We start from the raw sequence: 19,709 nt of genomic DNA, 5'->3' as shown, positions 1-19,709 counted from the left end.
GGCGCTGTGCACTTTTTGAGGTGGGGAAAAAATGTTAAACTCGCGGTCTAAGACGGACCCATGACCTGATCGAAAAACTGTTACAATGTCATTGAGTTTTTCTTTATTGATTTAAATGCCATCTAGTGAGTTTCCCTCTAACTGGTATTAATATAACTCGAGTACTAACAGTGATGTGCTTAGGGGTTTCAAGTAATGCGACGAAATAACGCTAGATGGCGTTAACCTCAATTATACAGACATTTTTCACTAGTCATTGAGTTTTCACTTCTGCCGGCACTCCCGGAGTGCAACCCGTTTTTTTTCTGAGTAGGTACATTAGTCTGGCTATCAAAAACAACTGATATTCAAGGGTTGTTTCTTCATGTTGGCTTTTAAGTAATGACTTTGAAAGAGAAATAGGTATTATATAGAATTGATTTAGTTTCGATTTGTAACTAACTAATATAATTTTCCTCGCGTTGGTATGGTGAAAAATATGGTTTAACTGGATCGCAAAGTTTTTTTAACCCTCGTAATATGCCTTGAAACCCACGAGGGTTTATGAATACGTAACCCTCAAGATAACACTTTTAGAACTACTCGCTACGCTCGTAATTATGGAATCTTATTAGCAATCTGAATATGTCGCCTTGAAGAAGTCGTCATGTATGGGTTTAATATAAAAATGATTAATAAAAATAATGTCAAACAAAACAGAAAGAGGTGTTATACAACAATTTTGTCCCCTTGTAAAACAAATAATTATTATTTCATTTCATTTGTAACCTTATGTCGTTGCAATAAGGTATAAGATCAGTGAGTACATACCACAATATCATCTATGTTGCCCGTGCGCCTACTCCGTGGCGCGGACTTCCTAACGAAGATGAATGATGGCACTGCCGTCACGTTGTACGCGATGAAGATGTCATCGTGGTCTTCATACACCTGGGGAAAATAATTATACTTATAACTCTTATAAGGTGTAACATAACTACAAAAATAAAATTAATAACAGATCATCATCTTCCTCGCGTTGTCCCGGCATTTTGCCACGGCTCATGGGAGCCTGGGGTCCGCTTGGCAACTAATCCCAGTAATTGGCGTGGGCACTAGTTTTACGAAAGCGACTGCCATCTGACCTTCCAACCCAGAGGGTAAACTAGGCCCGTATCGGGATTAGTCCGGTCTCCTCACGATGTTTTCCTTCACCGAAAAGCGACTGGTAAATATCAAATGATATTTCGTACATAAGTTCCGAAAAACTCATTGGTACGAGCCGGGGTTCGAACCCGCGACCTCCGGATTTCAAGTCCCACGCTCTTACCGCAAGGCCACCAGCGCTTTATTAATAACAGATAATATAAAAAAATGAATTTCATGCCAAAAATGCCTTACATCGTTTTGGAAAAGAGCTTCAAACTGCGGAATTTATTTCTATCAAACATAGCTAAGAACCATTCGCTTTCACATAAAAAAAATTGCATCGAAATCGGTCCATCAGTTGGAGAGCTATGCCACAGACAGACTGTATGTTGTATGTACCTACATATTTTGTTCCTGAAATCATTGGCCTTTGCGTCAATTGCACATGATTTAGGGCTCATTTAGACGGTGCGAGAACTTGCATGCGGTTTCATTACATTGCGTCGTTTGATCGGTCGGCTGAATTGATGTAACCTCAATGGTCCGCAATGTAACTAAAATCGTATACGAGTTCGCGCGCCGTCTAAATGAGCCCTTATGGTGTAATACCGGAGAGACAATGACCTCTCTACGGACATTACACGGCCTGGGACAGAATTAAGGAAACGCAGGGATGCCCAGCACCTGCATAAGGGTGACTCACGCTACCGCTACCGCTATTTTCTAGGACGGCTGATCGGTGATCACGTATCACGTGCTGCTTTTCATAATGTTTTCATAGAAAACGAAGTTGCGGCCCTGTCCCGGCCCGGTCTAGCGTGAGTTATCCTTTCCTCTCTCTGTCTTAACTCACAGGAAGGGGAATACTTTGTTTCTGAAATAAATGACAACTGTAACACTACCAAGTTCCATACCAGCCAGACGGCGCATACTTATACCACTAGCGCCCTCCTACGGCCAGCAGCGAACCCAGTAAGTACCCGAACAACCCCGAAAGATGGCGCTAGATAGGCCGCAACCGCACGACACTAGTGACCTCCAACGACGAGTAGTGGACCCAATAGTAACCGAATATCGCGGAAGATGACGCTAGTAAGGCTCCATACGATTCGTAGATCGTAGATAATTTGGTATTGTTATTAGTAACAAGTTAAGCTTTGGTTTCCTCCGAAAGCGGTGCCGTCATATAGCGGCCGTCTCCATACAAACCGTATTATTTAGTATGGAGACGGCCGACCGGACCGGACCGGACCGGACCGGAAAACCGATCTTTACCCTCAAAAAGACGACGAAGGGAGCATACAGCAGCGCGAGTTTCTCGAACTTCGGGGTGATCCTCACGCTGTGCGGACAAGCTCTCGGCAGGAACCCGATCACCACCAGCTTCTCGCCGGCATCCTTTAGTCTGGCCTGCAGGTCTACTAGGCTTTCCACGTTAATTACTTTGATTCTGAAAGGATGTAGCAAACTTTAAAGCGCGATTTTAATATTTATTACCTACTTAACGGTTAAGAAAGTGGAGTGCCGTTGAATTTATGTCTTTTATAAAGAATACGTGTCGAAGGGTCGGTTGCACCAAACTGTTTTGTCAGGTTCACCAGGCTTTCCACGTTGATGACCTTGCTTCTGAAACTAGTAGGTATGTACATTAAGTACCTATTCCTCCTTTCGTTGTTCCGATTTTTTGCCACGACTCACTAAAGTTAAGGGTCCACTCGGTCCCTTTTTTTGGCAACCTAGTTTCAGGAAGGGGCACAGGCAAAAGTTTTTCCGAGGACCACTACTTAACTCTTTGGATATAAATAAATGCATGGACGAATAAAATAAACAGTCTTCTGTTTATAAATACGCGGGATCAGTAGAAAGATTCAGTGCTTCAGGCCCAACCTTTTAAGGTTCCGTCACACAGGCGCGTTTTCCGGGCGGGGCGTGAGCGTTTTATATGTAAAAACGGCGCGCCCCGCTTCCGCTCCGCCCGGAAAAAGCGCCTGTGTGACGGAACCTTTAAAAAAATTAACTGGATTTGTAATAGTACTTAGTAGCAGGTATAGAATACTATGTAGGTACCTGTGTGCATAATAAAACACATTTAATACTTACGGTCTGAGCATAAGCTGAGCCACGGCGTACGAAATTAGGACCATTAGTAAAATTTCTCGCTTCATTTTTAAAACAACAGGTTTCAAGTTTACTTATTTCATTTAGTTGATTTTAACCTACCACTGACATGACACCACTAACATTACATTTTTTATAACCATGTAGATAGGTAACTATTTTACTAGCGTCCAAAATGAATTATAGGTAGACAACGATTATCACACCACTGATGTTATGAAAACCCAGATCTCGACTGGTATGAGAGTCATTTCGATTCTTGTCGTATAGTTTATGTCAACATTAGGAACATGAGATGAGACGGAACCGTGGGATCCTTTAGTCTTGCGTTTTATTTAAAGGAGAGTTTTATCATACACGCGTTGAACGTGTTTTTTAGGCAGGTACAAGTAGGTAGGTAAATATATAGTACCTAAAATGAGAGTTTAAAGTTCGTTTTTGATTCGACTGCTAATTTATGGCTAATTTTGAGTCACGGGTAGGATAGGTTAGGTTAGGTTGGAAAAGATGTTTAAAATCTTGAGCATAGTGAGGGACTCAAAAGCACGAGACGTAAATAACTTGATCTTTCATTTAAAAAAAAAAACAAATTCGGGATATCCGGAATTATGGTACCCTTAAAACAAAACAAAAGCAACTCTGTTCCAATAAATATAGATTTATACTTGGTCAACCAGATCTTGACAGTAGAAAAAGGCGGCAAATTTGAAAAATGTAGGCGCGAAGGGATATCGTCCCATAGAAAATTTGAATTTCGCGCCTTTTTTTACTGACAAGATTTGGTTGACCAGCTATAAATTTCATTGGAGGTAATTTGTACTAGTACTTCATTGAACCACAAGAGGTTAGGGGAAGAATGTAATTATCTACTTGTATGGGTAGACCAATTAGAAATAAAGAATGAATAAAATATATTCCATATTTAGGACAAGTATATCTATCTATCTATCTAATACCTTTAAACGAGCAATTCTTGTATATTTATTTATTTATATGTATATATATTTCGGGGATCTCGGAAACGGCTCTAACGATTTCGATGAAATTTGCTATATGGGGGTTTTGGGGGGCGAAAAAACGATCTAGCTAGGTCTTATCTCTGGGAAAACGCGCATTTTTGACTGACGCATTTATGAATATGGACTGACGTTTATCTGACATGGCTATTTTTACGTTACGCATACATTTGACGTTCCCCTCCCCCGCAAAAATCGGCAGACTGTTTTGTACAGAAAATTACAGACATGGCGTCTCCGATTGATTATATCCTCCAAGCTTGGAGTGGCCGGCGATGGCCCATTGTGTACTGGGGCCTTAAGAACAAACGTCATACTCGTACACTACAAAACCGTTATTACTTAAGGGGCCCACAGATTACCAGTTCGCCGGACGATATCAGCCTGTCAGTTAAACGCAAAAGGTGACAGTTCCTAGCAACTGACAGGCTGATGTCGTCCGGTTAACTGGTAATCTGTGGGCCCCTTTAGAGAATTTAATAGCTTACCCCTCTGCCGAAAACCTTGCACAATTAATGCATACTTCTGAATAGACTAACGTTTATAAATCTGACATGGCTATTTGTACGTGTGTATCCATAGACTAGGAATCCTCTAGACGGAGTTTAGAGCAATTATTTAATGAAACCGATGCTGCCAAAAATACTGGGGTGCGGAGGGACGAGGTGAGCGAATCCCGTGCCGTGATTGACTCGAAGATGGAGTAAAACTACCGTATAAGTGGCAGAGGGTGTAGCGTTACTATGCTCAGTCTAGAGGATGTCTTGTATCTGGTAGACTATCCCGTTCGGTCATTTCCCCCACCCCTCATGCCAGATAACAGTTAAAATACTAGATTCATGTTGTGCGGTGTCGGTATTTAAGCAAACATCAATGCCGTCGGTCCACTGTTACTTTTTACACTGCGCCAATAGTTTATTCATAATACGGTCACAACAGGGTTGACAATGTTAAAAAATAAAAAGCTCAACTGTCTTCACGATTATTTATTGAGAATAACAATACTTTGTAACGTAACATAAGTACGCAAAATGCAACATAACGGACCATCGTACCCCTTGTGCTAGCTTAAGACACTTTCGGCATATAATTATATCGGTGAAAACTAAAAAAATATAATATGCGCAAAAAATTACACCAAAAAGCTGAATCTACTAGAGATTGTGACCTTTTAAAATAAATAAAATCTTTTGGGGCCTTTAGTGCATACAGGATGTTAAATCCTCGTTCGTAGGGTTAGACCTTTAGCCCAATGGTTTAGAGGTTATATTTGAGTGGCATTAAATGGAATGATGCCTTTTAGAAGATTCAGAATGATGCTATCCTGACGAAACGCACGTTATTTGATTTTGAACTCTACGTAACTCATTTCAAGGTCGATATTCAAACATTTTTCTCAGTGTATATACTAAACAAAGTATTAATTGGCTCATATATGAGTCAGCTCCCACGGCTCATATATGAGCCAGAACGCTTATGGTGACGTCATATCGTGGAATTCGACAGGTTAAATGTAACATGACATTCACTTTAGGCACGAAGCTCCGAACGTATTAGGTATTCTTTGCAAACCTTTTTGTAAACTGAAATATGTCATATACGAGAAAAAGTGACCAAAGTCTCCAGTGCCCAGGGCTGGAATCGAAACGGCGGAATGGATCAAATTTTCTCAAGTATAATAATATGTAATCTCAACCTTCGCGCTATAAACAAAAACGTCACTCACACGCCAAGGTCACGGGCGCAAGCTAGTGTAAACCATACCTGAAAGTGTGAAAGTTACTTTGACCGCTCTCTATAGTTGTCTATGGCGCTGTGGGCACGACTAGCTACGACGCCTTTAGGTGTTCTCGGCGTTCAAAAGTTTACGGCGCCTTTTGACATGTTTGTAAACCATACTTGAAAGTTACTTTGACCGCTGTCTATAGTTGTCTATGGCGCTGTGGGCACTAGCTACGACGCCTTTAGGTGTTCTCGGCGTTCAAAAGTTTACGGCGCCTTTTGACATGTTTGTTGTCGATTTGTGCTATCTTTATTTGCTGTAGATTTTCAGCGCCCGCCATAACTATAGTTCTCCATGGCGCTGTGTGCACTAGCTACGGCGCCATTAGGTGTTCTTGGTGTTCAAAAGTTTACGGCGCCTTTTGACATGTTGTCAATTTGTGCTATCTTTATTTGCTGTAGATTTTCAGCGCCCGCCATAACTATAGTTCTCCATGGCGCTGTGTGCACTAGCTACGGCGCCATTAGGTGTTCTTGGCGTTCAAAAGTTTACGGCGCCTTTTGACATGTTGTCGATTTGTGCTATCTTTATTTGCTGTAGATTTTCAGCGCCCGCCATAACTATCTGTCCATGGCGCTGTGGGCACTAGTTACGGCGCCATTAGGTGTTCTTGGCGTTCAAAAGTTTACGGCGCCTTTTGACATGTTTGTTGTCGATTTGTGTTATCTTTAAAAACGTGTTATTTGCTGTTTTTGGTCTAACCCTACCCCCGAGTACACAGTCCGTCGCCGACGCTCTACTTCAGCTTGAGGATAGTGTTCTTAAGCTTGTCGACGTTCGCGCCGGAGAACTCCTCCAGTTTCTTGGAGTTCTTCAAGAACACGAAGGTGGGCATGGAGTTGACGTTGTACTCGGCGGCTATTTCCTCGTTTTCGTCCACGTCCACCTAGAAAAAGGGATATGAAGGTTAATAACTGCGTAATAAAGCTTGTTAAAAGCAGAACTGAGGCTTTTGAGTCTGAGTGTAAGGCCTGAGTGGACGCTCGGGTTGGGCGTGCAGCGGGCGAGGCGTGCGGCGTGCATGTTAAACAAATGCAAGCGTATAGGAGCGGCCTTAGTGCACGCTGCTCAAATCACTTGGGAGCTCGACGCCACGCTGCACGCCCCGCCGACCGCCCCACTTCGAGCGTCCACTCAGGCCTTACACTGAGAGAATAATTTTAATTAAATAGTGAAGTGAAAAATATATTATCAGCAGAGATCGGACAAATTTGCGTCATTGCTCGCAATAATGTGGACATGACTCCAAAATTGATTAAATAATTAATCATTTAATTAATTTCTTACCTGAGGATTAATTTTGATTCCTAATCAATAAATAACACAAAGAGTTCTTATAATGTAAATTTATTTTAAAAAAACAGTATGTTTTTAATCCAAATTTTCTGTAGGTACTCATTTTTTTTATATCAAAAATATATTTAAGTGCTATTTATTGACTAGGGAACAAAATTAAATCTCAGTTAAAAAATTAATTAAAATAATTAAATGATTGATTATTTAATCAAATTTGGAGTCATGTCCACATTATTGCGAGCAATGACGCCAATCTGTCCGATCTCTGATAATCAGGCAACTATTGGCCCATAGAAAAATACCTTAAAACTAGCATGAATATTATTACAAAATATATTTTTAATACTAAAAACACACAATTATGGCTGATGCAGTTCGCAACCCCGTAGTGTCAAGGATAATATTCAATAGTCTAGACTTCTACAGCAGGGGTTAATTTTCACAGTAGGGCATGAAGTAAAAGCTAGTACCTACAAACGTATACCTAAAGTGGACTCTGGATTAGCATCAAAATGTGTGACCGAAATAGAAACCAATTTTGATACCATGCAACCTACTGTTGTAATTAATTAGCTGCCTGTGTCCGCGGTTGTATCAAAAAGTAAATGATCAAGATACTGATGGTCACTGCAATATGTATTTGGTATATTTTTGATGCAATCACACTACCCAGTGTGAGCGGTTAGCCGCATACACTATCAGTTGCTTCACAACCTCATACATTGCATTTGGCGACCGACGCGGTGAACGATCTAATGTGGTTGGTTGTACCATACAACTTGTGATTATTATAGTGATGATAGCATACACATTTATCACTATGCCAGGCGTGGCTCACTCCGCGATTTCGTCGCTTTGCTACAGGTAGCTAAAAGTACATCCGTTCCACACCAATTTTGGGGAAAGCCATAAGCCGCGCGTGGCGCTGTCGCCACTTAGCGGCCATATCTGTGCTGATCGTAACAGACGCGTTTTGTTAGAGAGTGAGTCTACTATTATTTATTCTGTGACTATGCTATGATAACTTATATTCTGTGAGTGATATCTGGTGCTTCGATGACATCATGCGATGGCATTGAGACTGGCGTTAATTATAAGTATATAAGTTTATTTAATCTACGATTACGTTATTACGTTGTACTTTACGTACATGATTGTAATAAGAATAATAAAAATTAGATCTGACGTTTGCAGTCGCATCATCAATACTTATCATAAAACAAAGTCCCCTGCCGCGTCTGTCTGTCTGTATGATAGCGATAAACTTAAAAACTACTGTACGGATTTTCATGCGGTTTTCACCTATTAATAGAGTGATTCTTGAGGAAGCTTTTGGTGTATAATTTGTAAAGGTTTTGTGTAAATTCGTTGAACTACCCATGCGAAGCCGGGGCGGGTCGCTAGTATTTAATATAATGAGATTAGTTTATTATGGTATACTCTAAATTTTGCCATATGAATAGAAGTTACTTTTGCTTACATGGTCCTCTGATTTTGATATTTTTACGTATGGTATTGTATTAAGATAATAGAGTCCAGGGATGTTGCGAATATCCGCATCCGCATCCGCAACCGCGGAACTTCCGCATTATTTTCAACATCCGCATCCGCATCCGCATCCGCATAAAATCGATGCGGATGTAATGCGGATGCGGATGTGGAACAGGTCGGTACAGGAACGTCTTAGCATCGGCGTAAGTGCTAGACTGCTAGGTAATTTAGTCATTAACCAAAAAACCTATTAGAAATGAGCAGTCAAGCGTGAGTGGGACTTATTGTACGGAGCCCTTGGAATGCGAGTCCGACTCGCACTTGGCCGGTTTTTTGAAATAAAAATTACTAAAATGTAATATTTGACGTTTTTTATGGTACTATCTTGACATCCGCATCCGCATCCGCATCCGCGGATGTGAGCCTTTAAAAATCCGCATCCGCATCCGCGGATGTCAAAAAATCGGCATCCGCAACATCCCTGTCATAGACACCAGGTGACATAAGCTTCATCACTAAATAGTATAAAACAAAGTCGCTTCCCTGTCTGTCTGTCTGTATGTATGCTTAGATCTTTAAAACTACGCAACGGATTTTAATGCGTTTTTTTTTAAATATATAAAGTGATTGAAGAGGAAGGTTTATGTATAATTTGTAAACCCGTGCGAAGCCGGGGCGGGTAGCTAGTTTTCCATAATTGGGTTGGGTTAGTTATTTTAACTTTCTACTTAGAGAAATAAAGGTGTACAACTTGTACAAGTAATAAATATAATTATCAGAGTACATTGGCAGAGCAGACTCTTATCAGCGGTGTAAATTGCACGCTATCACGCGATAACTAAACAAATAACTTCATTTTAAAGCCATATGTAACATATGTTGTATATATACTATCGACGTATCATATTGTACTTTAATTATAGTTGTGTTTTTAAAGCTGTTTCAGACTTAGCTAATATTCTGTAACAGTACCTACTACGGCTACTACGCCCATGTTCACTCAAAATTACTATATGGAACCATAATGTGGGGTAAACTTAAGCACATATTCGAAGCTACAGACAACTGTTTAGAATTCTATAGAACAAGTATGCTTTGTGTAAAAATGTTGTTTTGTTATATAACTTTAATATTTACCTTTTTTTGACGGAGTGGGAATGCATTTACGCACGGTGTGTGGGACTCGCCGCTCCTTATCCCTCTCTTGGCGAAAGGGGGGGAGAATTTGGCCCTACCCACTAAACCCACTCCGGCGTTTCACCCTCTCTGCCGTTCGTGAGGGCGCACTGGGATCGATGTCATTCCACCACGGCGCCCTCCGGCAGCCGCGGCTTATCGCCAGGGCACCCTCTCTATGCAGGGGGGGGATCAGAAACGCTTGATCCCCCATCCGAAACTTTAATATCTAATACCTTTAAACGAGCAATTCTTGTTTATTTATACAGGGTGTAATCTAAAACGTGATACAATATAATCTTTGCCATACATTTTTGTCTACCTCTCCTTGACCATTTCTATGGAACAGCTCAATTTTTTTTTAATATTACAAAATTGACCCCATAGTAAAAGTTGTTCAAAATTATGAAAAGATTCAGGTTTGATTATCTTGTATCACGTTTTAGATTACATCCTGTATATTTATATATATATATATATATATTCTGTACAAAGTCTGTACAATTCTGTACAAAGTCTGGAAGAACTCATAAGTGACGATATAAGACAGATGCAGTATTGGTTCACCAATAACGGCCTAGTTCTAAATTTATCAAAAACACAACTCCTACACATAAATCTCGGCGGCAAGCCTCCTAAGCCCCTAAACGTTCAGATCGACGACACAAATATCGGACAAGTACACAATACGAAATTTCTCGGTGTCACCCTAGACTCATCCCTTAAATGGGACAAGCACATAGATGCTATATGCGGCAAATTGTCAGGTGCGTGTTTTGCGCTCGGAAGGTTAGCTCACGTGCTACCCCAGAAGCAACTGCGCACCAGCTACTTCTCCCTGTTCCACTCAACAATGTGCTACGGCCTTGAACTATGGGGTTCAGCGGCAGAATGGCATCGCGTGTTCGTCTTACAAAAACGTGCGGTCAGAATAATATCCATGTCCCCACCAGGATCACCAGCCAAACAACTTTTTATTGATAACAACATTCTAACGCTACCATCACAATACATTTTTAATATTGCCAAACACGTACACACATACAGACACACATTTAATACAAGCAAGCTCACCCGTACCCGTCTAGGAAGCAAAGAACGCCTACTCCCTGCCAGCCACCGACTGACTAAGTCCTCCAAGACCATGCAGGTACTGGGCCCAAAAGTATTTAACAAATTGCCCATAGACATTACTTTAATAGAATCGTCGAACTCATTTACGCGGGAATTGAAAAAATGGCTCTTCTCCCACGCTTTTTATAGCCTGAATGAATTCTACAATTTGAAATTATGACTCAATTTAGGTATATTCAACATAACATCATGGATCAAATTTAATTTTTATTTATATAACGCTTATTATTGTAAAATTAATTGACATATTTATCTATAACCGAAACTGTAATAATAATCTAATCTCTGTAACACTAAACAACCTAGTAATCTATCTCATGTAAATAAAAATTGTGACGTGTAATATATAATAATATTATGAATAAATGAGTATGAGTATGAGTATGAGTATATATATATATATATATATTTCGGGGATCTCGGAAACGGCTCTAACGATTTCGATGAAATTTGCTATATGGGGGTTTTTGGGGGCGAAAAATCGATCTAGCTAGGTCTTATCTCTGGGAAAACGCGCATTTTCGAGTTTTTATATGTTTTCCGAGCGAAGCTCGGTCACCCAGATATTTTACCTTAAGCACGACCAGCGCATCAGCCATCTCGTTGGCCAGCTCCTCTAGCTTGGGCCCGATCATCTTGCAGGGCCCGCACCAGGTGGCCATGAAGTCGATGACCACCAGCTTGTCGCCAGCCTCAGACAGCCTGGTCTTCAGGTCGTCGGCGTCTTTGATGTGGATGGCCATTTTACTGCAACAATATGGTTGGCTAAATTAGTTTTTTTGACAGAGTCAATTGAGTCCAATAAATATACAGTTGAGAGTATCATAGGTTCAATAGTGCAGGGACTGCAGGGTTTCCAGAACTGTGTCGTATGGATAATTTTATTATTAGTCCGCAGTTTGACTTCTGATCCCTGTAGTAGTGTTCCTAGTCTTTAACCCTTTAACCGCCAGAATCTGATATATAAGACATTTACACACACAGTCTGATAAATAAGACAAAGATCTGATTTGGTTTTTACAGCACATTTATAACTCCCGTAACTATGCCAACCTTACTCTGCGTGGTACAATTACTGTCGGTGGCGACACGAGCACGCACGATCAAAAATTGCTGGCGGTTAAAAGGTTAAAAAGAGTGTTTTGAGAAATTTGGTGGCCTTGTCTTTGAGTTTGACTCACGACCAAAGTTACAAAGTTTTTTTAAACGGAAGTAAAATTAAAAAGCATAATATTGATAGGCATCTTCTAACAATACTAAGTGGGCATTTCTATGTAAAGTTGTACATCCAAACTTCCAAACTTTCTACTATAAACAAGAGCTCTTTCCATCCCTAACGACAAAATGTTCCCAAATTTTTTGGCACATTTGGTTACGATTTCAAATATTTCAATACAACTTTCTATTACCGTAACAAAACGAACAAACAAAAAATATATCAAATTTTGGGGGCACTTTCTCTTGCATTTAGAATCGAAAGAACTCGTGATTCTGAGTAGAAATAATATCTGATGAAACTGTCCGATCAAATCAGGACGTGCCAATTTGGCTCGCCGATTTCGACCGCCGATTATGAAATTATGACCGATATAACCGATAAAATTAGATAAAAAGTAATTTTTATCTAATTTTATCTGGAGCATTTTATTCGGAGCATTTTTTTAATTCAGAGGGCTTAAATATCACCATAAATCTCAAATTGTAGATTGGCGCCAATTATTTTCCTGCTCAAATCGGTCGATTTGCCCAGCTCGTCTGAACACGGCTTTGTTAGTAAATATTGGTATCGAACGCGTCGCGACCTTCAGACATGACCTTACCCGAATAAGCCGACGTTTTCGACGCAAGTAGCTATAGCTATGACTCAGCCGTCTCAACTATGGTGCCAAGAAAAGAAAAAAACTTATCTCAATACTAGTTTTATTGAGGCAGCCTTTTTTGCTGGAGGTAAGGTAACTATTTAGTTAATTGGCGAAGATTTAATACAAATTTAGTATTGGATAACTATTAACTGTTATTCGATCATCAAACCAAATTAATGCATAGTAAATAGGTACAGATAAATCTTTTTTTTGTAGCGATTTAAATTTTAAAATATAACTTTGATGCCTAAATTAGTTGGAGATTAATAATTATATTAATTATATCAACATGTGTCAGTGTCACGATACAGAAGATTTTATTTTAATTCATGACGTTAATAATGTATTACTAATTATGGTGCAATATGCATTCCCATCCGCATCCCAACAATAAGTATCATAATTAATTGACGCCCTTCTTACTTCCTCTAACAAGCAATACTAGAAAGAGATACACGATAGCAATAAAAAAGATGTAACAATGATATAACTTGTATTTGAATTTAATTATTTCATTCATATTAATTTTGATATTAATGTCTTGTCTAACTAAGCAAATAATCAGGAAACATGAGGAAACCACTAGATAGTTACGCATTTTGCAAAATAACAAGTGATAAGAATGATTAAGGAAAACATGGTAAATTTTTGAAATCAGCCAAAGTAAAAGTGGAACGAAATATCCCGTAAATGGGTACAGAATGCCGAACTGATAAACTGTAAACAGTTTGTTTTATCTATTGAAAGTAAATACTAGATATTCTAGATAACATGATAAACATGACATTCATGTCCCGATTGTGACGCTGTACTTTTGACTTAAATATAAATTTAATTCGCTTGGGGCCACTTGCACCATTAACTAACCCGGGGTTAACCGGTTAAACCATGGAGTTAACATGGTTACCAGTACAATTTGACACTGGATTAAGGATTTAACCGGTTAACCCCAGGTTAGTGGACTGGTGCAAGTGGCGCTTAGTCTACACTTTGTTATTTTAGTTATAAATAACAACCCGAAGTTTAAGCAAGAAGTTTTTTTATCTACGCTTACATTATTTAATTACACAAACGGGTCTACCGCGATATAATTTCATTGTTTTTACCTTAAATTCCGACGTTTCAGCCGAGTTGCACCAGCTGCGGTCAGCTGTGGTAAAAACAATGAAATTATATCGCGGTAGACCCGTTCGTGTAATTAAATATGTGTACAAAACGCGAGAGTTTAAAGTGTTATACACTTACATCAATTAAAACATTTCAACTAGCACAAAATATCACTTAAAAAAAGCGGCCAAGTGCGAGTCGGACTCGCCCATGAAGGGTTCCGTATTTAGGCGATTTATGACGTATTAAAAAAAACTACTTGCTAGATCTCGTTCAAACCAATTTTCGGTGGAAGTTTACATGGTAATGTACATCATATATTTTTTTTAGTTTTATCATTCTCTTATTTTAGAAGTTAGGGGGGGGGGGGGGGACACACATTTTACCACTTTGGAAGTGTCTGTATCATTTTTGAAGACCTATCCATAGATACCCCACACGTATGGGTTTGATGAAAAAAAGTTTCAGTTCGAAGTATGGGGAACCCCAAAAATTTATTGTTTTTTTTCTATTTTTGTGTGAAAATCTTAATGCGGTTCACAGAATACATCTACTTACCAAGTTTCAACAGTATAGTTCTTATAGTTTCGGAGAAAAGTGGCTGTGACATACGGACGGACAGACAGACGGACAGACAGACAGACATGACGAATCTATAAGGGTTCCGTTTTTTGCCATTTGGCTACGGAACCCTAAAAACCGCGTAATTGTGCTTTATTTACAATTTCGTGCTTACTGCTTAGGAGTATTTTTAATCCAAAAAAGCGAACTCTAGTTTAACCAGAAGGTAGGTAGAAGATTATTTGGCTTCATTCATGAATTATAGACAAACAAACTCGTAAACTAGCAAAAACTTATTAAATTGTGGCTTGTCATCCTATAAGAAATAAAATACATTACGATTACGCTTTAAAAGACCCGGAAAGAACTAATCATAGATAAAAATAACTTGACCACTAAGACGCCGGCAGAAAAACTAGCACTTATCCAGCACTTATCTTCACTACAATAAAATGTAAAAACACTGTCACAACTCACAAATCAATATCCAACCATGCTAAGGGTAATTCGATAAACTCACCCAATAAACTAGGAAAATATCACAGATAAAATTAAAACTAAACGACGCGTCACTATCGAGTTAAGAGAGGAGACTGAATGGCAAATTATGTCGACTGTGGTTTATATAGTGGATGACGACATCCGATAGACGGTAAGTGTTAAGAGTTATTTTCGCATGAAATTTGGGTATGACGTGTTCTTGTGAAAATTTTGTCGTCATATTAAATGGGGAATCCTGAGGGCCTACCGCCAACACCGAAGTTCGATTGCGGGCATCTTTCTCTGTCACTCTAATTACGCCTTAATTGGAGTAAAAGAAAAAGATGCCCGCAATTTGAGAACATCGGTATTCGCGGTAGAAGGCCCTGTTTTGATTTGTAGGGATTCGGGTGCAACGGTGAAGGAATCTGGTGATTGGGTTTCCCGATGACTGTCATGTTTATTTCAGCCTGGTATGGTATGGGTATTCGTATGAGGATGAATAAGCAATTTTTTTTGATGACCAATAAAATGACATGTTTTTTTTTCTCTTTTTAACTGCAATCGGCTTTTTTAGCCATAGAATCGAATAGAATAGAATAGAATGCCTCTGGTCTAGCCGCAATATTTGCCACCTTTTCAGCCTACTCGGATTGTCATTGGTGTTTACAAAGTCCCTTGCATGTTCGTTTGTATGTTTTTTTTAGTCGTTCTTTGTACTTAACACAATATCTGTTAACTTCCTCTTTGATTGTTGGAATTTTTAGGTATTCATGTATGTATGTATTCATGTATGACCTGTGACATGGAAAGTGTGGTAAACGAAAACTTGACTGCCTATGATGCCGATGGTTCCGGGTTCCAATTCTGGTAAGGGCATTTATTTGTGTGATGAGCACGAAATTTGTTCGTGACTCATGGGTGTTGTATTTATATATTATTTATATCGTTGTCTATGTACCCACATCCCAAGCCTTATTGAGCTTAGGTACCGTGGGACTTGCCAATTTGTGTAATAACATCCTATGATATTTAATTATAAACATATATTTTATAAATAGGTATTTGATCCACAACAGGAAAATAGTTCATGCAATCCGCCCCAATATTGCGAAATTCGATACAGATAGGTTACACATAGGTTATTTGTTAGGTCACAATTTAAGCATTTTATTTATAGATAGTTTAAATATTATTTTATTTAATGTTCCATGTGTATTTGTGTCTTAAATAATAAATTGTTTCTGAAGAAAAAAAAAAACAAAAAAAAAATTGAGCAGAAGCAAATGAGACAAATCATGACACGAAGGAATTTATGTCCTAGCCTAGATTCTAGGAGTCAACTTGAAAACTCATACCTTAATAACCGGCATTAAAGCCCTTCCAAGAACCCTACATAGTTCATTCACATTCCCTCACAGAAGGGGCGTTTACAGATAAGCTTCCCTCGCCCACATTGTTAACTGAAAATTCAACCTTATTGCAAAGCCTGAAGGTCGATGGTCAATTAAACGATGATTTTAGTACCTACTCGTACTTAATTCACAAAGATTTATTCTAACTAGATGCTAAACTAATTTAACTTGACCTATGGATTGGTAACAATTTTTACGGTTAATACGTCTTCCCGCTTAACACATTTATTGACACCCAGCCAAACAAGACATCCGCGCCAGGCCACAAAAATTTCGTCATAAATAAAGCTGTAAAGTGTCATTCAATAGAACTTGCTAACTATGTAAACAAACCGCCATACTAAAATTGACACTGAATGTCAATTTACTAGTAACTTTTGTTTACATAGTTTGCAAGTTCTATTGAATGACATTTTAGTACCACGATCCCGACTATCGGGTCGTCCGGCCTGGGAACGAAATCATAAAATACCCGATAGTCGGGTTTTCGCCACTGAATGTGTTGAGTTTTTTTGTTTTCCCTTCAGAATCTGCTTATTAAGTGGGTTTTACTGTATATGTTATCGGAGTTCACAATTATTCTGGTTCGCTCTAAGCACTGCGTAGGCGCCGTAATTTAAACTAACCAATGTTAGCTTCAAGAAATAACTGAGTCATTAACAATGCGTCATATGTGTAATACAAACTAAACTGACCTATAGTATACCTTATGTTGTGGTAATAAGAATTAGGAGTGGTCAGGGTCTGTGGTACAGGAAAGCAGTGAATAAATCAATTGATTTTCTGATTAATTGTATATAATATTCATATGACTGCATCATGTAGCATTCCAAGATTGTAAATCTATTAGAACAGAACAGATTTAGTACAAATATCTCTAACCGGATGGGATGAAGATATTATAAAACAATTACAAATGGACTAGAGGAGAGATACAGTTATTTGGGTGGTTTGTATATACTAACCCCTTTTGTACTCACTTTCATGCAACAAAAAACTATTAATTACTAGCGGCCTGCCCCGGCTGCATAAAACCTTTACTTTGTATCGCGAACATACAGACAGACAGACAGACATGGTGGGGAACTTTGTTTTATAAGGTGTATGATGTCCAATGGTGGGTCCATACTTACTGCAAGGTAGTAGCAGAAGTAAAAACCATTTTAACAGGACAGCAGAATGAAAGCTTTCTTCTTAGATTATATTTATTATAGTAACTAGCGACCCGCCCCGGCTTCGCACGGGTTAACAAATTATATATAAACCTTCCTCTTGCATCACTCTATCTATTAAAAAAATCCGCATCATAATCCTTTGTGTAGTTTAAAAATCTAAGCATACATACAGACAGACAGACAGCGGGAAGTGACTTTGTTTTATACTATGTAGTGATTCTGAATCCTCTCCAAATGTTGGGTAGTTAAAAAGAAATTGAAAGAGTCTTATTTTTGATTTACCCAATAATTGGAAGTAATTCAGAATTACTTGAATACACCTAATATTTAGATCTACTTTAAAAGGTTTATAATTTCTATTATTTCAATGACATAGTTATGAGGCAAAGAATTTTCATAAATATAGAAGATAACACAGACAAAACCAAAAATAATGATTGGTTTGGTATTGAAACTTAATTACATATTGAACTTGTGGGCATAATTTAACAGTACCAATTCAAATTTTCAAATACGATAATATTATATTATTTTTTTCAAAAGCTTGTAACTTGTAATACAAGTGGAAGTCCCTTTCTAACAAAAGCTGTCAAAAGGTAACATCCGCTTGTATTACTTTTGAGAAACGGTCCTCAGATAGATGTTACTCTGTGACTAGTAATAGTAAAACCAAGGTCACTATTGAAGACAAATATAAGTTTATAAGAAAAATATATACAACATTAACCTCTCCATTCCCACAACCTCTCAACGCCTTATAATTACAACCCATTATTTAGCCATTGGGATAGGACAGATTAAGAAATATTACCATTGCTTTAGGTATTCATTGCGGAGAGATGATGCTTTTACAAGCCACTTTTTCATGTGAAACAGAGCCATTATAATTTTCTTAAGAATTTACACTTTAATTTTGCAGAAATTTAGAATATGAAAGATAAGAGTTTGACATTTTACTTTTTTAAATATATAGATAAAAATCAAACATAAGAAACCTATTTAACACAAAAAGTATGACTTCTTTGAAACCTACTTGCCTACTTCATTGTGGGAACTTCTAACAATAGGCTATTTAACGTCTTTAATCAAGTACATTAGTTGTTTAATACTTTAAAATTCTCAGTAAGTGTTATACAAACTGTATGTACCTATCGATTTTTTATATTAGCAATTACAATTTAATCCTCACAAAGTTAGTGTGTATAGCACAAGGTTACATACAGTATGTATATTAATAAGTGAAGTGACGCCGTGCAACGAGCGAATAGATGATTAATGTTACCTATAATCTATCCATCGATACCAACATCGCTTATTATTTCAATAAAGATAATTAGAGTTAGGTACCCTCGCGAGTTGTACTTGGATAAGTAACCAAAACGAAAAGAAGACCAAATGCAAATGAGCGACTAATTGAGTACGCTATTAAACGCTTAAACAACACTCAGGCGCGGAAAACAATAAAAAATAACGACGTCAGTCTGCAAATTACTCAAGAGGTAAGGAGGACATTTTCATTAATTAAACGTTTTAACGCTATTATCATATGTGTATTACACTGGCATAAGGAAATTGATTAAGAAAAGGATACTTACAGATAGATAACTTGTGAGAATGAAACTGGAATAATCACACCAAACCACGCGGTGACACAATCGCAGGTCGCTGAGGAAGTGTCATGGACGTCATTCATGGTGTCAAACGGTAAAAAAAATTACAAGCGGAAGAGCTGCGTCATCAAATATTTTGACAGTTCTTTGTTTGTCATTGGTTGATTTGGTTGATTTACGTTTATGGAGCAATTTTCCTCCAATCAATTAAGTAGATATCTACTTGAAGACAGGAACCACCAATACGAATTAGCATTGAGACGTTTATCTAGTAAAAGTTGAGCGCTAAGGGCTCTACGGATGTACCTACCTATATATCAGAATAAGGTGAAAGTATAGTTGAAATGAGACAAAAAA

At 38.4% G+C, this 19,709-nt stretch overlaps 2 protein-coding genes across 2 annotated transcripts; both read right to left on the bottom strand.

Moving 5' to 3' along the window:
* Positions 1-47: 47 nt before the first annotated feature.
* Positions 48-3,305, bottom strand: LOC134658598 (thioredoxin-2-like). The gene is made up of 4 exons (XM_063514250.1): positions 3,229-3,305; positions 2,404-2,578; positions 811-930; positions 48-65 (listed from the first exon to the last, which is right to left on the bottom strand). Exons 1-4 carry the CDS (start codon positions 3,291-3,293, stop codon positions 48-50), a joined length of 378 nt encoding a protein of 125 aa, XP_063370320.1. The 5' UTR covers positions 3,294-3,305.
* Positions 3,306-6,720: 3,415 nt separating this feature from the next.
* LOC134658850 (thioredoxin-2-like) lies at positions 6,721-15,211 on the bottom strand. Its single transcript, XM_063514521.1, has 3 exons — positions 15,193-15,211; positions 11,715-11,889; positions 6,721-6,931 (listed from the first exon to the last, which is right to left on the bottom strand). Exons 2-3 carry the CDS (start codon positions 11,883-11,885, stop codon positions 6,782-6,784), a joined length of 321 nt encoding a protein of 106 aa, XP_063370591.1. The 5' UTR covers positions 11,886-11,889; positions 15,193-15,211; the 3' UTR covers positions 6,721-6,781.
* Positions 15,212-19,709: the final 4,498 nt, after the last annotated feature.

The sequence above is a fragment of the Cydia amplana genome, chromosome 23 (assembly GCF_948474715.1).
Source record: "Cydia amplana chromosome 23, ilCydAmpl1.1, whole genome shotgun sequence".
NCBI lineage: Eukaryota > Metazoa > Arthropoda > Insecta > Lepidoptera > Tortricidae > Cydia > Cydia amplana.
The sequence above is the reverse complement of the archived record's forward strand: the minus strand, read 5'-3'. Positions and strand labels throughout refer to the sequence as shown.